The sequence below is a fragment of the Micropterus dolomieu genome, linkage group LG15 (genome assembly GCF_021292245.1).
Source record: "Micropterus dolomieu isolate WLL.071019.BEF.003 ecotype Adirondacks linkage group LG15, ASM2129224v1, whole genome shotgun sequence".
Lineage (NCBI taxonomy): Eukaryota > Metazoa > Chordata > Actinopteri > Centrarchiformes > Centrarchidae > Micropterus > Micropterus dolomieu.
The window spans coordinates 23,604,504-23,620,065 of NC_060164.1; the positions used below are offsets into that span (position 1 = coordinate 23,604,504).

Here is a 15,562-nt window from a genome sequence, read left to right on the forward strand (position 1 = left end):
CACACACACACACACACACACACACACACACACACACACACACACACACACACACACACACACACACACACACACACACACACACACACACACACACACACACACACACACACACACACACACACACACACACACACACACCTTGATGTAATTCAAAGTAAACTGATGGTAGTAACAGATTACACTATATTTTTTATATTTACTTGATTAAAAGCAGCTGTCAGTTTATATCTTATTCTTACAATAGTGTGGTTTAAAAGAAACAGACTTGTAATATGCTTAATATCATAAAAAGGGACAAAAAAACACAATTAAGCATTAGAAAATAAACTGTATTATGTTGCCATGTCTGCAACATACCCATTGCTCTGAACAATTAGAATCAGCCGAGCAGTAACAAAAAATGAAAAACTATAAGGAACATTTCTACATTCTTGAAAACAATGTAACACAAGCAACTTAGCCAGGAGAATGAATGAATGAATGAATTAGCATGCATAAAGTCCTGTATCATTACCTTGACGGTCTTTTTGGCGTACTTCTCCAGGGCTGATCCCTGGCTCTTGAAGATGGCCACGTTGGCTTTGAGCAGGTCCTTCCTCTCCATGCCCTCCTTCCTTGGCATGGAGCCCACCAAGATGGCTGCATCCAGGTCCTTGAAGGCCACTTCCTCCTTGTCAGTGGCGACAATCTCTGTGGAAAGAGAACGTTAATGTTTGTTCCTGTGGTTGACATTTACCCTCAAAATCTCAATCGCCAAGCCCTAAAATAAATCTTCAGGCAGATTCCCACTTGACTGGAGCCAAGAACACTATAAGGACAAAAGTACTGGGACACATCCACATTACTTTTATGACATCCATAGTCATTAATATGAAGTTGGTTCCCCCTTTGCAGCAATGATAGCTTCCACTCTTCTGGGAAGGCTTTCTACAAGTTGGAGCTTGTCTGTGGGAAATTTTGCCCATTCATCCAGAATAGCATTTGTGAGGTCTGATATTGATGTTGGATGAGAGAGCCTGGCTCACAATCTCCGTTTTAGTTCATCCCAAAGGTGTTGAGGTCAGGGCTCTGTGCAGGGCCAATCAAGTTCTTCCACCCCAAACTGCGAAAAACATTTCTTTATGGAGCTGGCTTTGTGCATGGGGGCACAGTCATTTTGAAAAGGTCAAACACAAACTGTCGGAAGAACTATTTTCTAAAATTTTATGCTGTAGCATTATTTATGTGGGTGGCAATGGTGCAGTGGATAAGCCACATACCTTTGGTGTGGGAGACCAGGGTTGGATTCCCCCTCTAACACATCCACCAATGTGTCTCTGAGCAAAACACTTAATCCATAGGGGCTCCAGAGCCATGCGACCTCTGACCTATACGGCAACTGTAAGTTGCTTTGGATAAATGAGTAAGTAAATTTATTGTAGCATTATTTCCCTTAACAAAGATCACACCATGAAGAAACAGCCCCTAGGGCCCTGTAAGGTCAGAGGTGTCACAGTACTTTTGTCCATACAGTGTAGGTAGTCTATGTTAATAAAGATCATTTGTGTAACTTGTTAGCTCATATTAGTGCTGTCTATTGGCCAGGTCTCCGCTGTAAAACATGTTCTCAGTTGGATTTGCTGACAAAGGTTAACAATGATCTTGTTCATACACTCCCTATAACAATAACACCAGAGTATACAAAGTACACAGATAAAGTCTTGTCTGTCCACATTGTCTACAATTCATCACAATTTCCATCCTAACTCATTCGAAACCAAACTTAATGGAAAGTTTTTCATCATTTCTAAATCATTCAACCATAAACTTTTGGATTTCTTTTATTTTGGACGCATCACGTGTGTGACCAGTATTGTACTCTATGGCAGTGCCTAGGACTCTATGGCCCATCTCAGTGCATGAAGCGTTGTCTTTGCAGCACAGTTAGTTAATACAGGGGCCTCTCACAGCCCCTGTCCAAACAAAGAAAAGGACAGCACCAATTCAAAGGAAAAATTCCAGGTCACAATGGAGATGGCATATAATGGCGCCTCACGACTGATGTCATGACAGAGGTTACAGCGATAACACGGAAAAACCTAGTGGGAAAGTCCTAATCCTCTTCTTATAGTGACACATGTTTGTTTCTCAGAATAAAAGCATTTGATCAAACCAAGGAAAATGTATCCGTCTTCTCCAAAATTTAGGAGAGCTGCATAGCTGTAAGTGTTGATTAAAAATAACAACAGGCTCCTTCAATGATATAGACTGATTCAAAAATCTTGTGGCTGATTTTGGCTGGGATAACCGCTCCATCTACAAAACTGCGCCACAAAAAAACAAGATCTAACAATTTATACTTATTTGAAAACACGGAGATCAAGTTCAGCTGCAAGATTTGTTTGTTATGCAGCCACCATAATAGCGTTTGTTCATCCAATACTTTGCATATTCAGTAATTTCAAATAAATGTTGTTATGCACAATCCTTGATGTTGTGGCCAAATGGCACAATTTGTGTAAAAAAAGAGTGATTTTGAGATGCTTAATAGCCTTGGGTCCTTCCATTCAAAGTGTTTGCTCAGAAACAATGAGTGGAATAACAACATTGTAACTTTTGGAGTAGATTTATTCTTATTCTTATTTATAAAATTATCTGGGGCCCAACATGCAGAACTTGTATGCAGTCATACAACTTCTACATGTTAAATGTAAAGCACATTAAATAAAACGGTCCACTATACCTTTAACCCACAATTCTTAAGACAGAGGCCAGAGGTACAGTTATAGGGGGAGGGAATAATAATAATAACAATAAGTTATTATTACTAATACATGAGTCATTGTAAGAGTGATACGTATTTATTTAAATTATAGTATCAGTGCAAGAAAATCTTCTAAACCCCACGGCTACAATAATATTTGTGTACATGAACATGAAATCAGGACCCTAACACAGAAATATCACATATATAGTATTATACACTGCACAGTGAATTGATTTAAGTATCACAGACAGTGTGTACAGACTACCTTTTCAAAAACAAACAGAGCAGCATGCGCCTTCATTAAAATAGAACAAAAGCTATAAACTGGCTAAAAGCAGACGCCCTCAGAGCACATAAAATAGTTTCAACCTATGATAACTCTGTTTAACTCCAAATAGCTTCTACAAAAACAGCAACTTGTAAAGTCAAGTCCATATTCTACATGTTTAATAAAATCTATGATATTTTATGCCAGTATGTCAATAACCTATACAGACAATATCATGTAATTTGTCCCACCCTTAAAAAGTTACCTCTCAGAAGTGGGAGGGCACAGTCTTGCAGCTCCATGACAACACCTTCCAGGACTGGCAACATGGGCGTAATGTCCAAAAGGAGCAAAATGACAGGCTGACAGAAGGAGCAGGGAAGGAAGAAGGCAAGTGGGGTGAATGGTATGAAATTAATAAAACATGCTGAACTGAATTTAAATGTACTTAAATCATAATTCCCATTTATAATGACAGGACAGTGGGGGACTTAGCTGTCTTTGGAACAGAGTGTGAAGACGTAAGTAAGCCATGTGGCTCACTGACTGTGCCGTGTGGCTAATGGATCAAGTGGTTTTAAAGTTGGCCTAAGACTCTTGGCACAAGATCTATTTAATTTACTTCAAGGGCAATCCTGCCTCGTCCCAGGGTGCGTGCAATCTGATCAATTCCCACATGGACAACATTTGTTCAATGTCACCCCTAAATTTGACCTGGAAAACTTGTGATATTCACAGCTGTTCACTGGGGGTCGTCAGTATGTATGTCTTGTGACGCTGCCCTTACACTTCCTAATGAGATAAGGGAATTGAGTGTTTTACGTGAGCAAGACAAAGCCCTTATTTACCTGATCTTTGCCAAAGACATCTCCCTTGGCAATGCTGAACAACAGGGAATAGGCAATCTGCCCAGCAGCGCCAGTCACCAGAACTCTAATAGGCTCAGACTGCAAGACACAAGGCAAAGAACACTGCTTTTAGTACTATTAGCATTGATTTTATGTCTTTAAAAGGTGTAAAAGTGACAGTTTAATTGTCCAGCACACTGCAGGCTGGGTGTCTATTCTTGTCAACAGGATTTACTAAAGCAAGGGGGTGTCAGTTCAAAAATAGACTCTGTGCCTTCCATACAGGACTCTCTGTTACATAACAAAACCAGGATATACTTAGGTTATCAGGTTCATCGCCATCTTTACCATTCACTCAACAGCATTCATTCAAAATTAGCCAAGTAGTAAATTATAAACGCGTTACATGCCTATATGGCTGAGTTTTTAAAAAACAAACGAATGAGTCCCAAGGGGGCTTGGTTACATCATGCAGAGCCAGACTACTGTAGAATTATCGTTAAAATCAATTTGCATGGCAGACTTTGACGAACTTTGTGAACTGTTTACTGGATCAGCTGGAATAACTGCGGTTTTATCTGCGTTAAAATCTGCATTAACGTTACTAAAAACAAAATAATCGATACATTTGCTGGCCCTACTCACCATTTCCAAACGATAACTTAGCTCGGACAGCGATCCTCTCTCTCTCTCTCTCTCTCCCACCTCTAGCTCAAGCCGGAGGTCACTCCTATTTAAATCCGCAGCTGATCACGACACTTGTAACACTCTGACGGCAGACTGAAGATCCAGGACATTTGTAGTTTTTTTTTATGGTTAGTGTAGTCCTTTATCAAAAAAACCCAACACAAGTTATACAGTAGTAGGTAGTGTTTAGTAATGTTACTATTATCTATACTGTACAAACAGGCTACATGATATCGCTATTTATTGAGCTTTCTGGTTACACAACAGGCTGTTGGAGGATCGCTAATGAGCTAACTTAGCTAGCTGGTTAGCTTAGCCTATAAAGTACCGCTTGTTGTTGCTTAGCGACCTGTGTCCAGCTCTGGTCCAGCTGCAGCAAAGAGCCAGCTAGCATCGAGAGTTACAGTTTGTTAGTTAACGTAACGTTAGCTACTCGTTAGGAAGGCAGACAGACGACCAAAGGGTATTTAGAAGGACCTCACAGCGATAAATGGCGTTATCATAGGTTATCGATATGAAATTAAACAGGTAACGTTAACGTTAGCAGGTTGTTAAGTTTGGTTAATGCTAACGTTATCGAACAGCGAGTGGCGTTCACGTGTCATCCCAATTAAACTATAAGTGTTTGCGGTGAAAGTCGTGTTTTGAGTTTTGTAGTGACCCTTAATGGTAAGCTAAACAGCGTAGGAGAGAGCACGAAAAGGTCTGCGGTTTTCGTCACTGGAACAACATAGGTAAGTTAAGTTGACGATCACCTGTCTTGTGTATTTCTCTGCCTGTCTAACTCTCTCTACCACTCATTTTTATCTGAATGCTAGATTACATGGTGCTGTTTAGCAGTCAAACATAGGATAACTCAAATGTGCTGATTTCGCTTAAATTCTTATTGCTTAAACGTTTTATGTTTAGCTCTCAAGGTGGTTTTTTAGTTAAAACGCGAACAAATAACAACCAGAGCCATTTGGTCTTGCGCGTTTAAGGACTGACTTACTAAGTGAATGACTTCCAGTATATCTTTATTCTTCCAGCGCTGTTAATTGTTCTTTTACCCTGGATATGTAATGTATCCACTGCATGCAACACAAAATCAGTTTGCACATCAAGGTTTTGCAATTTCGATCTGTTGTTTTCAAAGCAGTCTCCTCATCTTTGTTTCTGCAGCAAAGGTGGCATAAAGTGTTCCTTTCTAATTATCTTGTTTTTCAGTTGAGAGGACCCCTATAGAGGCCAAGTGTTAGGTGAGCATGGTTATCAATATTTCATGGCCTCATTACAGGCTCATTACATGACTTGAACAAACAGCAGAGGAGATGGTGTTACACCTGTCTGGTGTCAGACTATGGGCTCATTGTAGGCTAGCTTGACTGGCTGTCTGCAGGGTTAAAGCACTGTGCCAAATGATAAACAGATTATTCTGAAGTGTTGGTGTTTGTAGCATGAGCATTAGTTTCTAATGTGGTTTTGAATTGGCTGTGTACTAGAGACAGTATTTGAGGTTAATTGTAGACAGCAAGGTCGGGTAGTCAGATTTTCAAATAACAAAATAATAATTACGCTTACAAGCAGAGATACGTTAAGTGACATAATGTTAAATTATCATCATCATTTGAGACCAGATATAAGAGTCTGGTTATTATATTATTAAAAGCTCCATTACAGTTCAGTTCTTGTATGACTTTTCTGGTGGAGAGCGACCACCGGAGGTGTCAGTATGCCTCAGCCGAAGTGCTTGTCAGATGGTCAACAGTGTCTGAAACCCCCCTTCCTCTACACAGTGGTTGGCTGTGTTTCATAATTACTGCAACTTTCCAAAACCCCCAAATCTGACACTGGTGCCCACTTCACTCAGCGATTATCCTGGTGTTTTCTTTCTTTCTTTACACCACTACTTCCATCACCTTTTTGTATGTAGAGCAACACTCTTTAATCCCAATCACCCCCCTCTATGACGGTAGGCTTTTCACCCCAGTAGTAGTACAGATTACTTCATTAAGAGCATACCATCAGGCTGAACCATATGCAAACAATTGTATTGCAACTATTTTGACAGATATTGCGATATTAGTTTTTAGTAGTTTTTGCATTTGATTTTCACTGAACAAAATATAAAAATTATGTGGGATCTGTACCAAACAACCATGTTCCCTTATGTCTGGAGAATTTGATTTGGCTGCTGGGGTGTCTTTGTAGCACCATAATGCTTGTATGGTGACACATTTTACCTTTTATCAAAAAATTGTGGATATTGCACTTGGCCATGGTGCAATTTAGATAATATTTTGACTAATTGTTCAGCCCATGAGTACCACGATGGCACCAATAGTACCATACCTAAAACATTATTATATTGTCACATTGAACATTTTGAGTTTACATCCTTAATTGAATCAATTTATTGTAAAAAAAAAAATAGGTGCACATTTACTGTATTTGTTGGAATGAATGGATGAGTAGAATAAAAAATATCTTTGACATATTGATGGACAACTGATGCCCGTGATGACACACACAGCAGATCCTGTCCAGTTATCAGGAAGCTGAGCAACAGGTAATAAGTTGCAGAACTTGCTGTTATTTGCCGCTCTCATTCTCTGTCATGTGAAAGGTCTTTTAATATTTTCCTTTTTGTCCAACATCCCCGCTGTTGTCTCTCAAACTAATGGCAGAGAAATGAACCACGGCCAGCAACAATTCTCCATCCAAAGCCCAAAATTGTCCTTGTTTTTCATGTCTCCACCTGCCAGTGACAGGGCCTGACACGAACGCTTCCCTTTCAAAAGGCTCTGTGTGTAAAAACCTGATTCAGAGCTGTTTGAAGCAGCTGCCACAGCCTGGCAGTGTTCCCCTCAGCTCCAGTTACAATTTTACCCCTCTGTGCGGTATGTGCTTGGGTCTGTTATGTGTGTCATCTAGGGCAAACAGGTGCTCACAGCTGTCTGTTGGCTGTCGTAGTGGTGTGTGATCACACTGTGGGTATATTACGTTGATTGGTAGGGCCTTGAAAAATGCTGTAGTCTTCTTTTGATTATCCTTTTTTGTTTTTTTTGTAACAGCAATGGTTGTTTATAGCTAGCAGTTAGCAATAAAATCCTAATCTAAGGTAGGTATCAGTTAAATGATTACCTGTGTTTTGCTTGTATGTGGTCCTTCTCCATGCAAGTTACACAGTCAAAGTTGACATGCCAATAAAATGTAGTGAATTCAATGGATCAAAATGTTATCCAGGCCTTAAAAGCATCTTATCATCTCATCTCTAGTGTCTTTTAAGTCATTATTATAATTTAACTACTGTGTGGTTCACTCTTATCAACCTTGTTTCCATCTGTAACAGGTAGCTGTTTTCAGGGAGGAAACTCTTAATAAACCCAGTATAAGGGCAAACAGCCAAAGTTAGCATCTAGGTGGGGAAATGGTGGAGCATTTAGAGTCTAAGGAGCCAGATATATATTCCTCAGAAGTTGGTGGAGACTAGGGCTGTACATAACGATTATTTTTCAAGTCGATTAACCTAACGATGATTTTTTCGATTAGTCAATAAATCTAACGACTAATTTTGTGTATTCTCGAGAACAAAAAGTTGCCTATTACTCGACTAACATACCAATTTATCCAAAATAAATATCAAAAACATGTCTAATAAATAATATTTTGTTCAATTAGAGCTGAACGATTAATCGTTTTCAAATCGAAATTGCGATTTGAAAGAACGCGATAAGCTAGTCGTGAAGACGGCGATGTAGGTTAATTATACAGTGCATCTGACCCGTTTTAAAACGGTCATGCATTTGCAAATTCATTTCATTGTCATCCTTGTGTGACAGATCTGCTTGCCAATCACAAGTGCCATGCGCCTCCTGTTACGTTACGGTCCTACTCACCAATCGGAGCGGACACAGGGCGTGTACATTTTACAACAGCAAACGAAACTAGATGAAAACGTGTGGGATAATGGACCCATCCGAACAAACACAGGCAGCAACTGTCCCGGGATCAACTCGCACTGAAGTGTTTCAGCGGCGGAGCGTTTAGCCTACACGTTGTTAACGTGATGTTCATTTCATTGTCATTTTGTGTGCTTCAACTAAAGATAAGAGCTCTCTGTGAGCCCGTTCCCCTCCGCTCTGTGCGGGCTACGTATCCTACATGGAGCATTTAAGAATAAGAGCGTTTTGACCGTCTGATTTTGCTGACTTGTTCAGATTTTGCTTATTTTTTCAGTTGTCCTTGATTTTTGTCTACTTTGGTAAAGTAGGCTACGTAGTTAAATTGTGTCTTTTTTTTGGTCTGTTTTAACTGTGTTTCTTGTTGATATACGATCGAGAGTCTGCAATGGGTGTTTTATTTTGTTGATGTTCTGTGTCTGACTTCCTGTCTGGTCCATCTGCTCTGTGCTACTTGACACGGCTTTAGTCAAAAATAGACTGGCACTGAATATTGAATTTTAAAAATGAATAAATAAAAATGGAATCGCAATATATGGCAGAAAAATCTCAATCTTTCAGCCCCACTGTTGAGTGTCTGGCTAAAACACTCCCAAAGGCCAGGACTTGTAGCTGGAGCTTGTCCGGGGGAATCCACTAACACCGGAGTCGACGTATTAGTAATCGATTACATCGACGAATCGCCTCAGCCCTAGTGGAGAGGAACACAAAACTAAAAGAAGAGTGAAAATTGGACTTGCAGGTATGGCTGGGCGATATGGCCTAAAATGTTATCATAATAAAAAAAAATCATAGAATTTGATACCCATAATTATCATGGTCAATGTCAAATCATTATTTCTTTCAAGTTTAAAGGCTGGTTTTTGCTCCTGAGTAAAAGTTGAAGAAACCAGAGGGTTAATTGTGGTTTTAAACTTTTCTTTAAGATGAGAACACTTGATGCCAAACAGTGGATCACTTAACAATCTGAGGGAGAACATTCAAAAACAATCATGATAAAATATTTCTTCAACTCATACACATGAATAAAATAAAAAAAACATTTTCAGTCCCTTTTCCTCAACAAAATATCTTAAAGAAAAATATGCGCTGATTTGTTCATGATTCAAATGAATTTAATCAAATATTTATTTAACTATAATTATAACATATACAATTATAATAACATTTGTTATATTTTTATTGAGGAAAAACTCCAGATGAACAATGATGTTGCTCCATGTCTGCTTGATGCGTAAATAACTTTGCTAACAGTTTGCCATGACAATTTCTTGTGGAGATAAAAAAAAAAAAATAAAAAAAAATAATGCTGCTTCAAATTTTTATAAACGAGGATCCATAACATGATAACGACTAAGATAATCTGCTGGAAAAGTTTGGACAAAACAAAGAATGCAATTGTAAGACTCAACCAAAACACAATTTTCAGCCCATGTATGATTGCTTTATGAATTTAACTGTCATTGGGCCATTTTAATCAAGTTTAAGGTTATGAAAAGTTTTAGATTTAAATACTGGAATTTAAATTGGAAATTACATGTGTGAACAGCTCAAAAGGTTGGTCCAGAGGATCAAAAGTTTTCTGGCACAAAATGACGGAAAACGATGCCACCTGTCAGAAGTGAGATATCAGGAATAGAAACATCTACGAGTTAGGTAAGATTAAAAGAACACTGTGACTTTGAGGTTAATCTTTTGTTAAAGCCATTTGATTGCATCACATTTTATCTTGTTTTAATTTCTTATGTATGTGGGACCAGTTAAGTATTGATCACTCTTTATTTTTTTTTTTTTTTGCCATGGCATTAATTATATATATATATATATATATATATATATATATATATATATATATATATATATATATATATATATATATATATATATATATTTATTTATTTTTGTTTGTTTACATCACTTAAAAAGCAGAGATCCACTATGAACAGAACACAAAGACTCCTGCTATTCATTTTAGATTTATAGAAATGAAAGCACTGCTAAAGCCGTACCTAGTTATGGTGCATGGTAAATTGCCGTCTTTAGTTTTCTTCATCTCTGTGTTGATTGAGTCACCTATTGCTGCCTGGCTATGTATTAATATTGTACTCATACCATGAAATTTAACAAGGTTGTTGAATAGTAATATTTGGTTAGTTAGTATGCTGTGGTAAGACATACATTTGTGTTTACCTGGCCTGCATTTCACCTCTCTGACACAAATATCTAAACTTATTCAAATGTTCTAGCTCAAATGGAGTCTCTTTCCAAAACTCTTGTCTAGCAGTTCTTATGAAAGCACCAATAGTCATCCCCTAAATGCTGTCTTATTGTATCAACAGGTAGCTGTATTGATGTGGTTCCAGCTGCATTAATTGAACGCCATTTGATATTTTTAAGAGCCCAAACTGAGCTTCATATGTGGGATAGGATCTGCTGATCTTGGGCTTGCTCTGTCAGAATATTGTTTGTCTTTGAAATATTCATTAGCTTTTCAGTGTGCTCTGCATCATGTGCAGCATATCCATTAAACCCACCTAAACTGCTCATTGAAAATGACTTGTGACAGTTATGACTTGACATAAGCTCACATTAGAAAGAGTCTTTTGTTGCTGTAACTGTTACTTGACAAGTTAGACTATGTTTATTTTCTTCTCTGGCAGTCTCCACAGACAGGTTGACGTGAGGGGATTATGCATACTTTGTCTTTGTAAAAAGGAAATCAGAATGAAACCAAAAACAGCAGCGGGCTGCACACATGATAATATCTGGTGCCAGTTTGCCTTGCTGGCCTGATCCTCTGTGTGGGTGCTGTGAAAACAATCGGCATTGTGGGTGTTTTGTCCCTTCCCACAGAAGCGAGGGGAGAGGGCAAAGTTCACACGTGCACAAATCCTAGGATACACGTACACATGCATTCACCTATAGAGATGGAGGGTGAACGTGCTCGTAGCTCAGTCATATGCATACACGTGCACGAGTACACAGTCATGCTCTGAGCTGTAAAAATCTTGATAAGTGCCTGACATCATGAACGGCAGCACATCTCTCTCCGTCCCCTCTGCTGACCCCTCACTCTGTCCACTCCACCTCCTCCTTTTGTTCCCTTCTCATTTCACCTCCCTCAACTCCACCCTTTCTTCCCTTGTCAACTTTATCTCCTCCTGTTCTGCTCCTCCACTTGTCCCTGCAGAGTGCACCTGAGTGACCCCGTCACATTGGCAGCTGGGAGGCAGATAGCCAGCACACCCACCGGCCCCAATATCGCCTTCTTATCAGCCCTGCTAGACCAAATAGCCCTCAGTGTACCAGCAGACACTGTGAGATAGCAGGTTGCATTCACACGAGCGCACTCACATAAATACATAAACAACACACAAACGATTACATCATCGTCACTGCTATCTCGCATCACATCCAGGGTCATGCCATCACCCTGTTTACTTTATTTCTTAGCAGTGTCATGTTCCTGTCTTAGATTAGTTGATGAAGCTTTAGATCAGATGGAGCAGATGCTTTTTGTTCCCCCGTTTTATTTTTTTTTATCTACACTGTAATGCAGATAGTAGCTGTGTTTAAAATGAATCTATGTGGCCCTGTCCTGTCATTTTCAGTTATTTGCAGTAACCGTAATAATACACTAGGTGTCAGTGTATGGCCATGTGTTATGTAACCAAAGTCTGTCTTGGATGTCACTTGACATAGCACTTGGAAAGTTGTGTTGATGGATTTGTAGTGGCGACTCTCCAAAAACACTTGTTGCGGCAGCAGTAGTTTTGCTTCCAACAACCGGCCTTATGGGTTGTCAGTTTAAATTCCCAGACTGAAATTTATGTGAAAGAGTGATTTTTACACCCCTTTGCTTTGTTTAACAAAATTCTTAATGGTATTGTATATAATGAGTGGTGTTTTTGAAGGGATAAAGTCACTACTTTACTGTCAGATTTCTATTTAAACCTGAAGCACCTTTTCCTCGGATATGGGAAGAGTTTAAATAGCTGTAAATTTGCATCATAAAAAATATTTGTAGAAATCTCATCCAGGGCTCCATAAGAAGCAGCGATCTCAATCTATCATGATTCCACGTAGCCACTAAAGTGTGTGTGTGTGTGTGTGTGTGTGTGTGTGTGGTGTAACCAAACAAGCGAAGTATGTTTATTTCTTATATATATAGTATGTGGTTTATACATCAAGCTTGTTGCTGTTGAAAATGATTGGAAAAGAAATCATCTGGCACTTGTAAACCTTTTGTGATGAGATAGGGAAATGGTTAACCGCAAAAACAATGTTTTTCTTGCTTTCAAGAAGTTGATCAGTCTTTGAGGCCCATTATTAATGCAGCTTTTGTGAGAATTTGCGTGCTATCGCTCATTGAAAGCCAAATCTATCTGCAACCGCCATGTCATGTGGAAACAGACTTGTGTATCCCTGGCAGACCTACTGTATCTGTAAATCAAATTCTTACCCAGATAGCTGGATGAGGGCTAGGTCTTTATTCAATGCTATTTTATTCCTGTATGAGCAAAACTGCATCTAATCACTCAGCATACTGTATGTGTTACTTTTTTAATGATTCTCATTGTCTACTGAAAGATATGTTTCTAAACCCTGTTTTTGTTTTACACTTAAGCAGAGCACATTTTCCAAATAACTGAGCTGAGATATCATGAATTGGTTGCTTCCAGAAATAGCGTGCAGATCCATTTGTGCTGTTATTTTGTGGCTTTGGCACTTTTTGGATGCCTGGAGGCGTACGGACGTTTCCAATCTGTCTTGATGTACCTACTACCTCTCTGAGTTTCTCTCTCACTGTCTGTGATTGAAGGTGGAGAAGGACTTTGTTTCCAGCCAAGTATTGGCTTGAGAGAGAGAGAGAGAGAGAGAGAGAGAGAACCAAGCCCTTAATCAGAAAGAACACAGACCTCTGCAAACACACTAACTAACTTCTTGGCACTGATGCAGAACTATTCAATTAAATCTTATAATATACACACACCTTGCACACTCTGCTGTATGTTTCTCTCCTCTCTGAGCGAGCCTGAACCACGCTCTGCCACTCTCTCTCTTCCTCTTTCTCCCTGAGGTGTTTGCATAGGGAAATGGTCCGTGAAATAGGTTTGATAGAATCAAACTCCATATTAAGACAAATACATATTTCATAGCAGTTGATGCACTGATTGATGGGGCTGTGTCTTCATTTCCTCTGTGCGTCATCACCGCCAAAGAAGATATTTATCAGAAACAGCAATATGAAGGATCATAGCTCGGCTTGTTTCAGAGAGGAGAGAGGAGTTGTTCACTTGTCGTGTTGTGACTTTGAATGATTCTTGGTGTGAGTGTCTGAGTGAATAGGTGTAAATAAGAGTGTGTGTGAGAACAGCGGCCGGGTCGCTCAATAGTGGCCACAAGGGGTCACCAAACCGCCACATGTTGGTGATCTGCCTCTGTCCTAACTGAAAGCTCACTCTCTGTTCCCTCTGCTGTTGACGGCAACAAACACACTTTTTAAAAAACTCACTGAAGGATGACCAAAAATGCAGCAGCAACAGTATGCTGGATCCGCAGCCAGTTGATGTGGCAGCAAACTCGCATTGGAGAGGGTGGAAGGTGGTTCACAACTGTTGTTTTAGCATAACAAGCCTGGCTGACAAACCCTCCCTGACCAACCCCACCTAGCCCACTCGTACCACCTTTCATTAACCTCAAAACTCAAATCCATCCAACTGGACTGGTGACGGCAATTCGCTGCCGATGCTGGCGGTCACACCCCTCTGCACAGCCATAATGGGCCGTGGCACAATTGGGGGCTACGTAACCGACAACATTCCCGGGTCCTTCCAAGAGGCCCGTTGCCTGCAGGTCACCAGCAACACCACATGTCCCTGTTTGTCTGCACTGACTAAAAGGAGAGAATGTTTTCCCCCACAACATTGCTGTGTGGGGATTAAGGCCCATTCTGAGTGGCCCCGGGTTGTGCAGCAGATGTTAGCCAGGATAGTACTCGTTGCTGTGCCGACAGTGAGCCGGCGGGATCGTCCCGCCCCGACGACGTTAAGCCTATGAACATGTATGGGAGAGAAGAGAGGGGTGGGGGGCAGTGAAGGGCCTGTCGCACATTAAAAAGAATGGCGGTGGGAAATTTGTCACAGTGGTTACACACTAACACACCGACACTGTCTCTGATCGCCTTCACGCACATCAACTTGTACGTAGAAAGCTGAAGAGCCTCACAGATGCTGGTTATGAGTTTTTCTGATGCGTTTGGGTCAGACTGACATCAGGACACAGCCTATGTAAGAGTTGTTAAGGCCAAAACCCCTCAGTATCTGCTTGGTGGGTGACCAATTTTACCAAAATATGTTTATTAATTTCTGGTTCAGACAAAATTAAGGTTCAAACGCACGATAAAGACGTATGCTTGTGTGGTGGGACAAGCTTCAGTGCAGTCTGTAATGTGTGAGTTTAGCAATAGCAACAAATGTAGGCTTTTAAATCAACAGTTACACATCATCTGTCAAAATCGCTTCCCCTGTGTGAGCAATGAGTTTTACCCCTCCCAGATGATGTTTTAATGTGATGTGCTGTTTTATCCGCTAAGCTCTCAAGTGCTTGTCACACAGAGCCTCTAATGAAGATGACCAAATGTACAGATGACATTATGGGTGAAAGGGAAAAAAAATCATGGGGCATTGTCAATATGGCACAACCCTTCGGGGATGATTCTGTTGTATTTAAAGTATTTATTTCACTTTTATATTTGTATACAAAGTGAAATGGGTGAGCATTACAAGAAACAATTGCAAGAAATCTGATTGTCAGAATCACAGCAGCTGGACAGTAGATGTAACGAAATATTCTTTCCAGCCCGGAGGCTGAGGCTCAATATCTATGATTGATATTTTCTTAATACAGATGTACAATGATGGGTGAGAACGTCTAAATACAAGAAAGGAGGAGAAATGTGCTGGATGATACTAATAAATCTTACAATTTATAGCCCCTGTTTTGTATTTCCCACAGTCAACTGTAACCGTTTACCTAAATGCAGAGTTTGAATTGTAGGCGTGCAGTT

General features: G+C 39.9%; 2 protein-coding genes across 9 annotated transcripts in view; one reads left to right on the top strand and one right to left on the bottom strand.

The window, feature by feature from the left end:
* The window catches only part of mdh1ab (malate dehydrogenase 1Ab, NAD (soluble)), a 9,875-nt gene extending 4,797 nt beyond the window's left edge, over positions 1–5,078 (bottom strand). The window contains exons 1-5 of the mRNA XM_046070154.1: positions 4,881–5,078; positions 4,511–4,692; positions 3,866–3,964; positions 3,283–3,379; positions 518–693 (exon numbers count right to left, since the gene is read on the bottom strand). Coding sequence (XP_045926110.1) covers positions 518–693; positions 3,283–3,379; positions 3,866–3,964; positions 4,511–4,513 — 375 coding nt within the window. The 5' untranslated portion in view covers positions 4,514–4,692; positions 4,881–5,078. The remainder of the gene's footprint in view (positions 1–517; positions 694–3,282; positions 3,380–3,865; positions 3,965–4,510; positions 4,693–4,880) is intronic.
* Positions 4,669–15,562, top strand: part of LOC123983796 (WD repeat containing planar cell polarity effector) — an 83,266-nt gene continuing 72,372 nt past the window's right edge. For 2 of the 8 annotated variants that reach the window (XR_006828290.1, XR_006828289.1), the window contains exon 1: positions 4,670–5,286. The gene's annotated coding sequence lies outside the window, so the exon portion shown is untranslated. Of the gene's footprint in view, positions 5,287–5,758; positions 5,791–15,562 lie in introns of all 8 variants that reach the window. The other 6 variants (XM_046070147.1, XM_046070151.1, XR_006828288.1 and 3 more) reach the window with 6 other exon arrangements.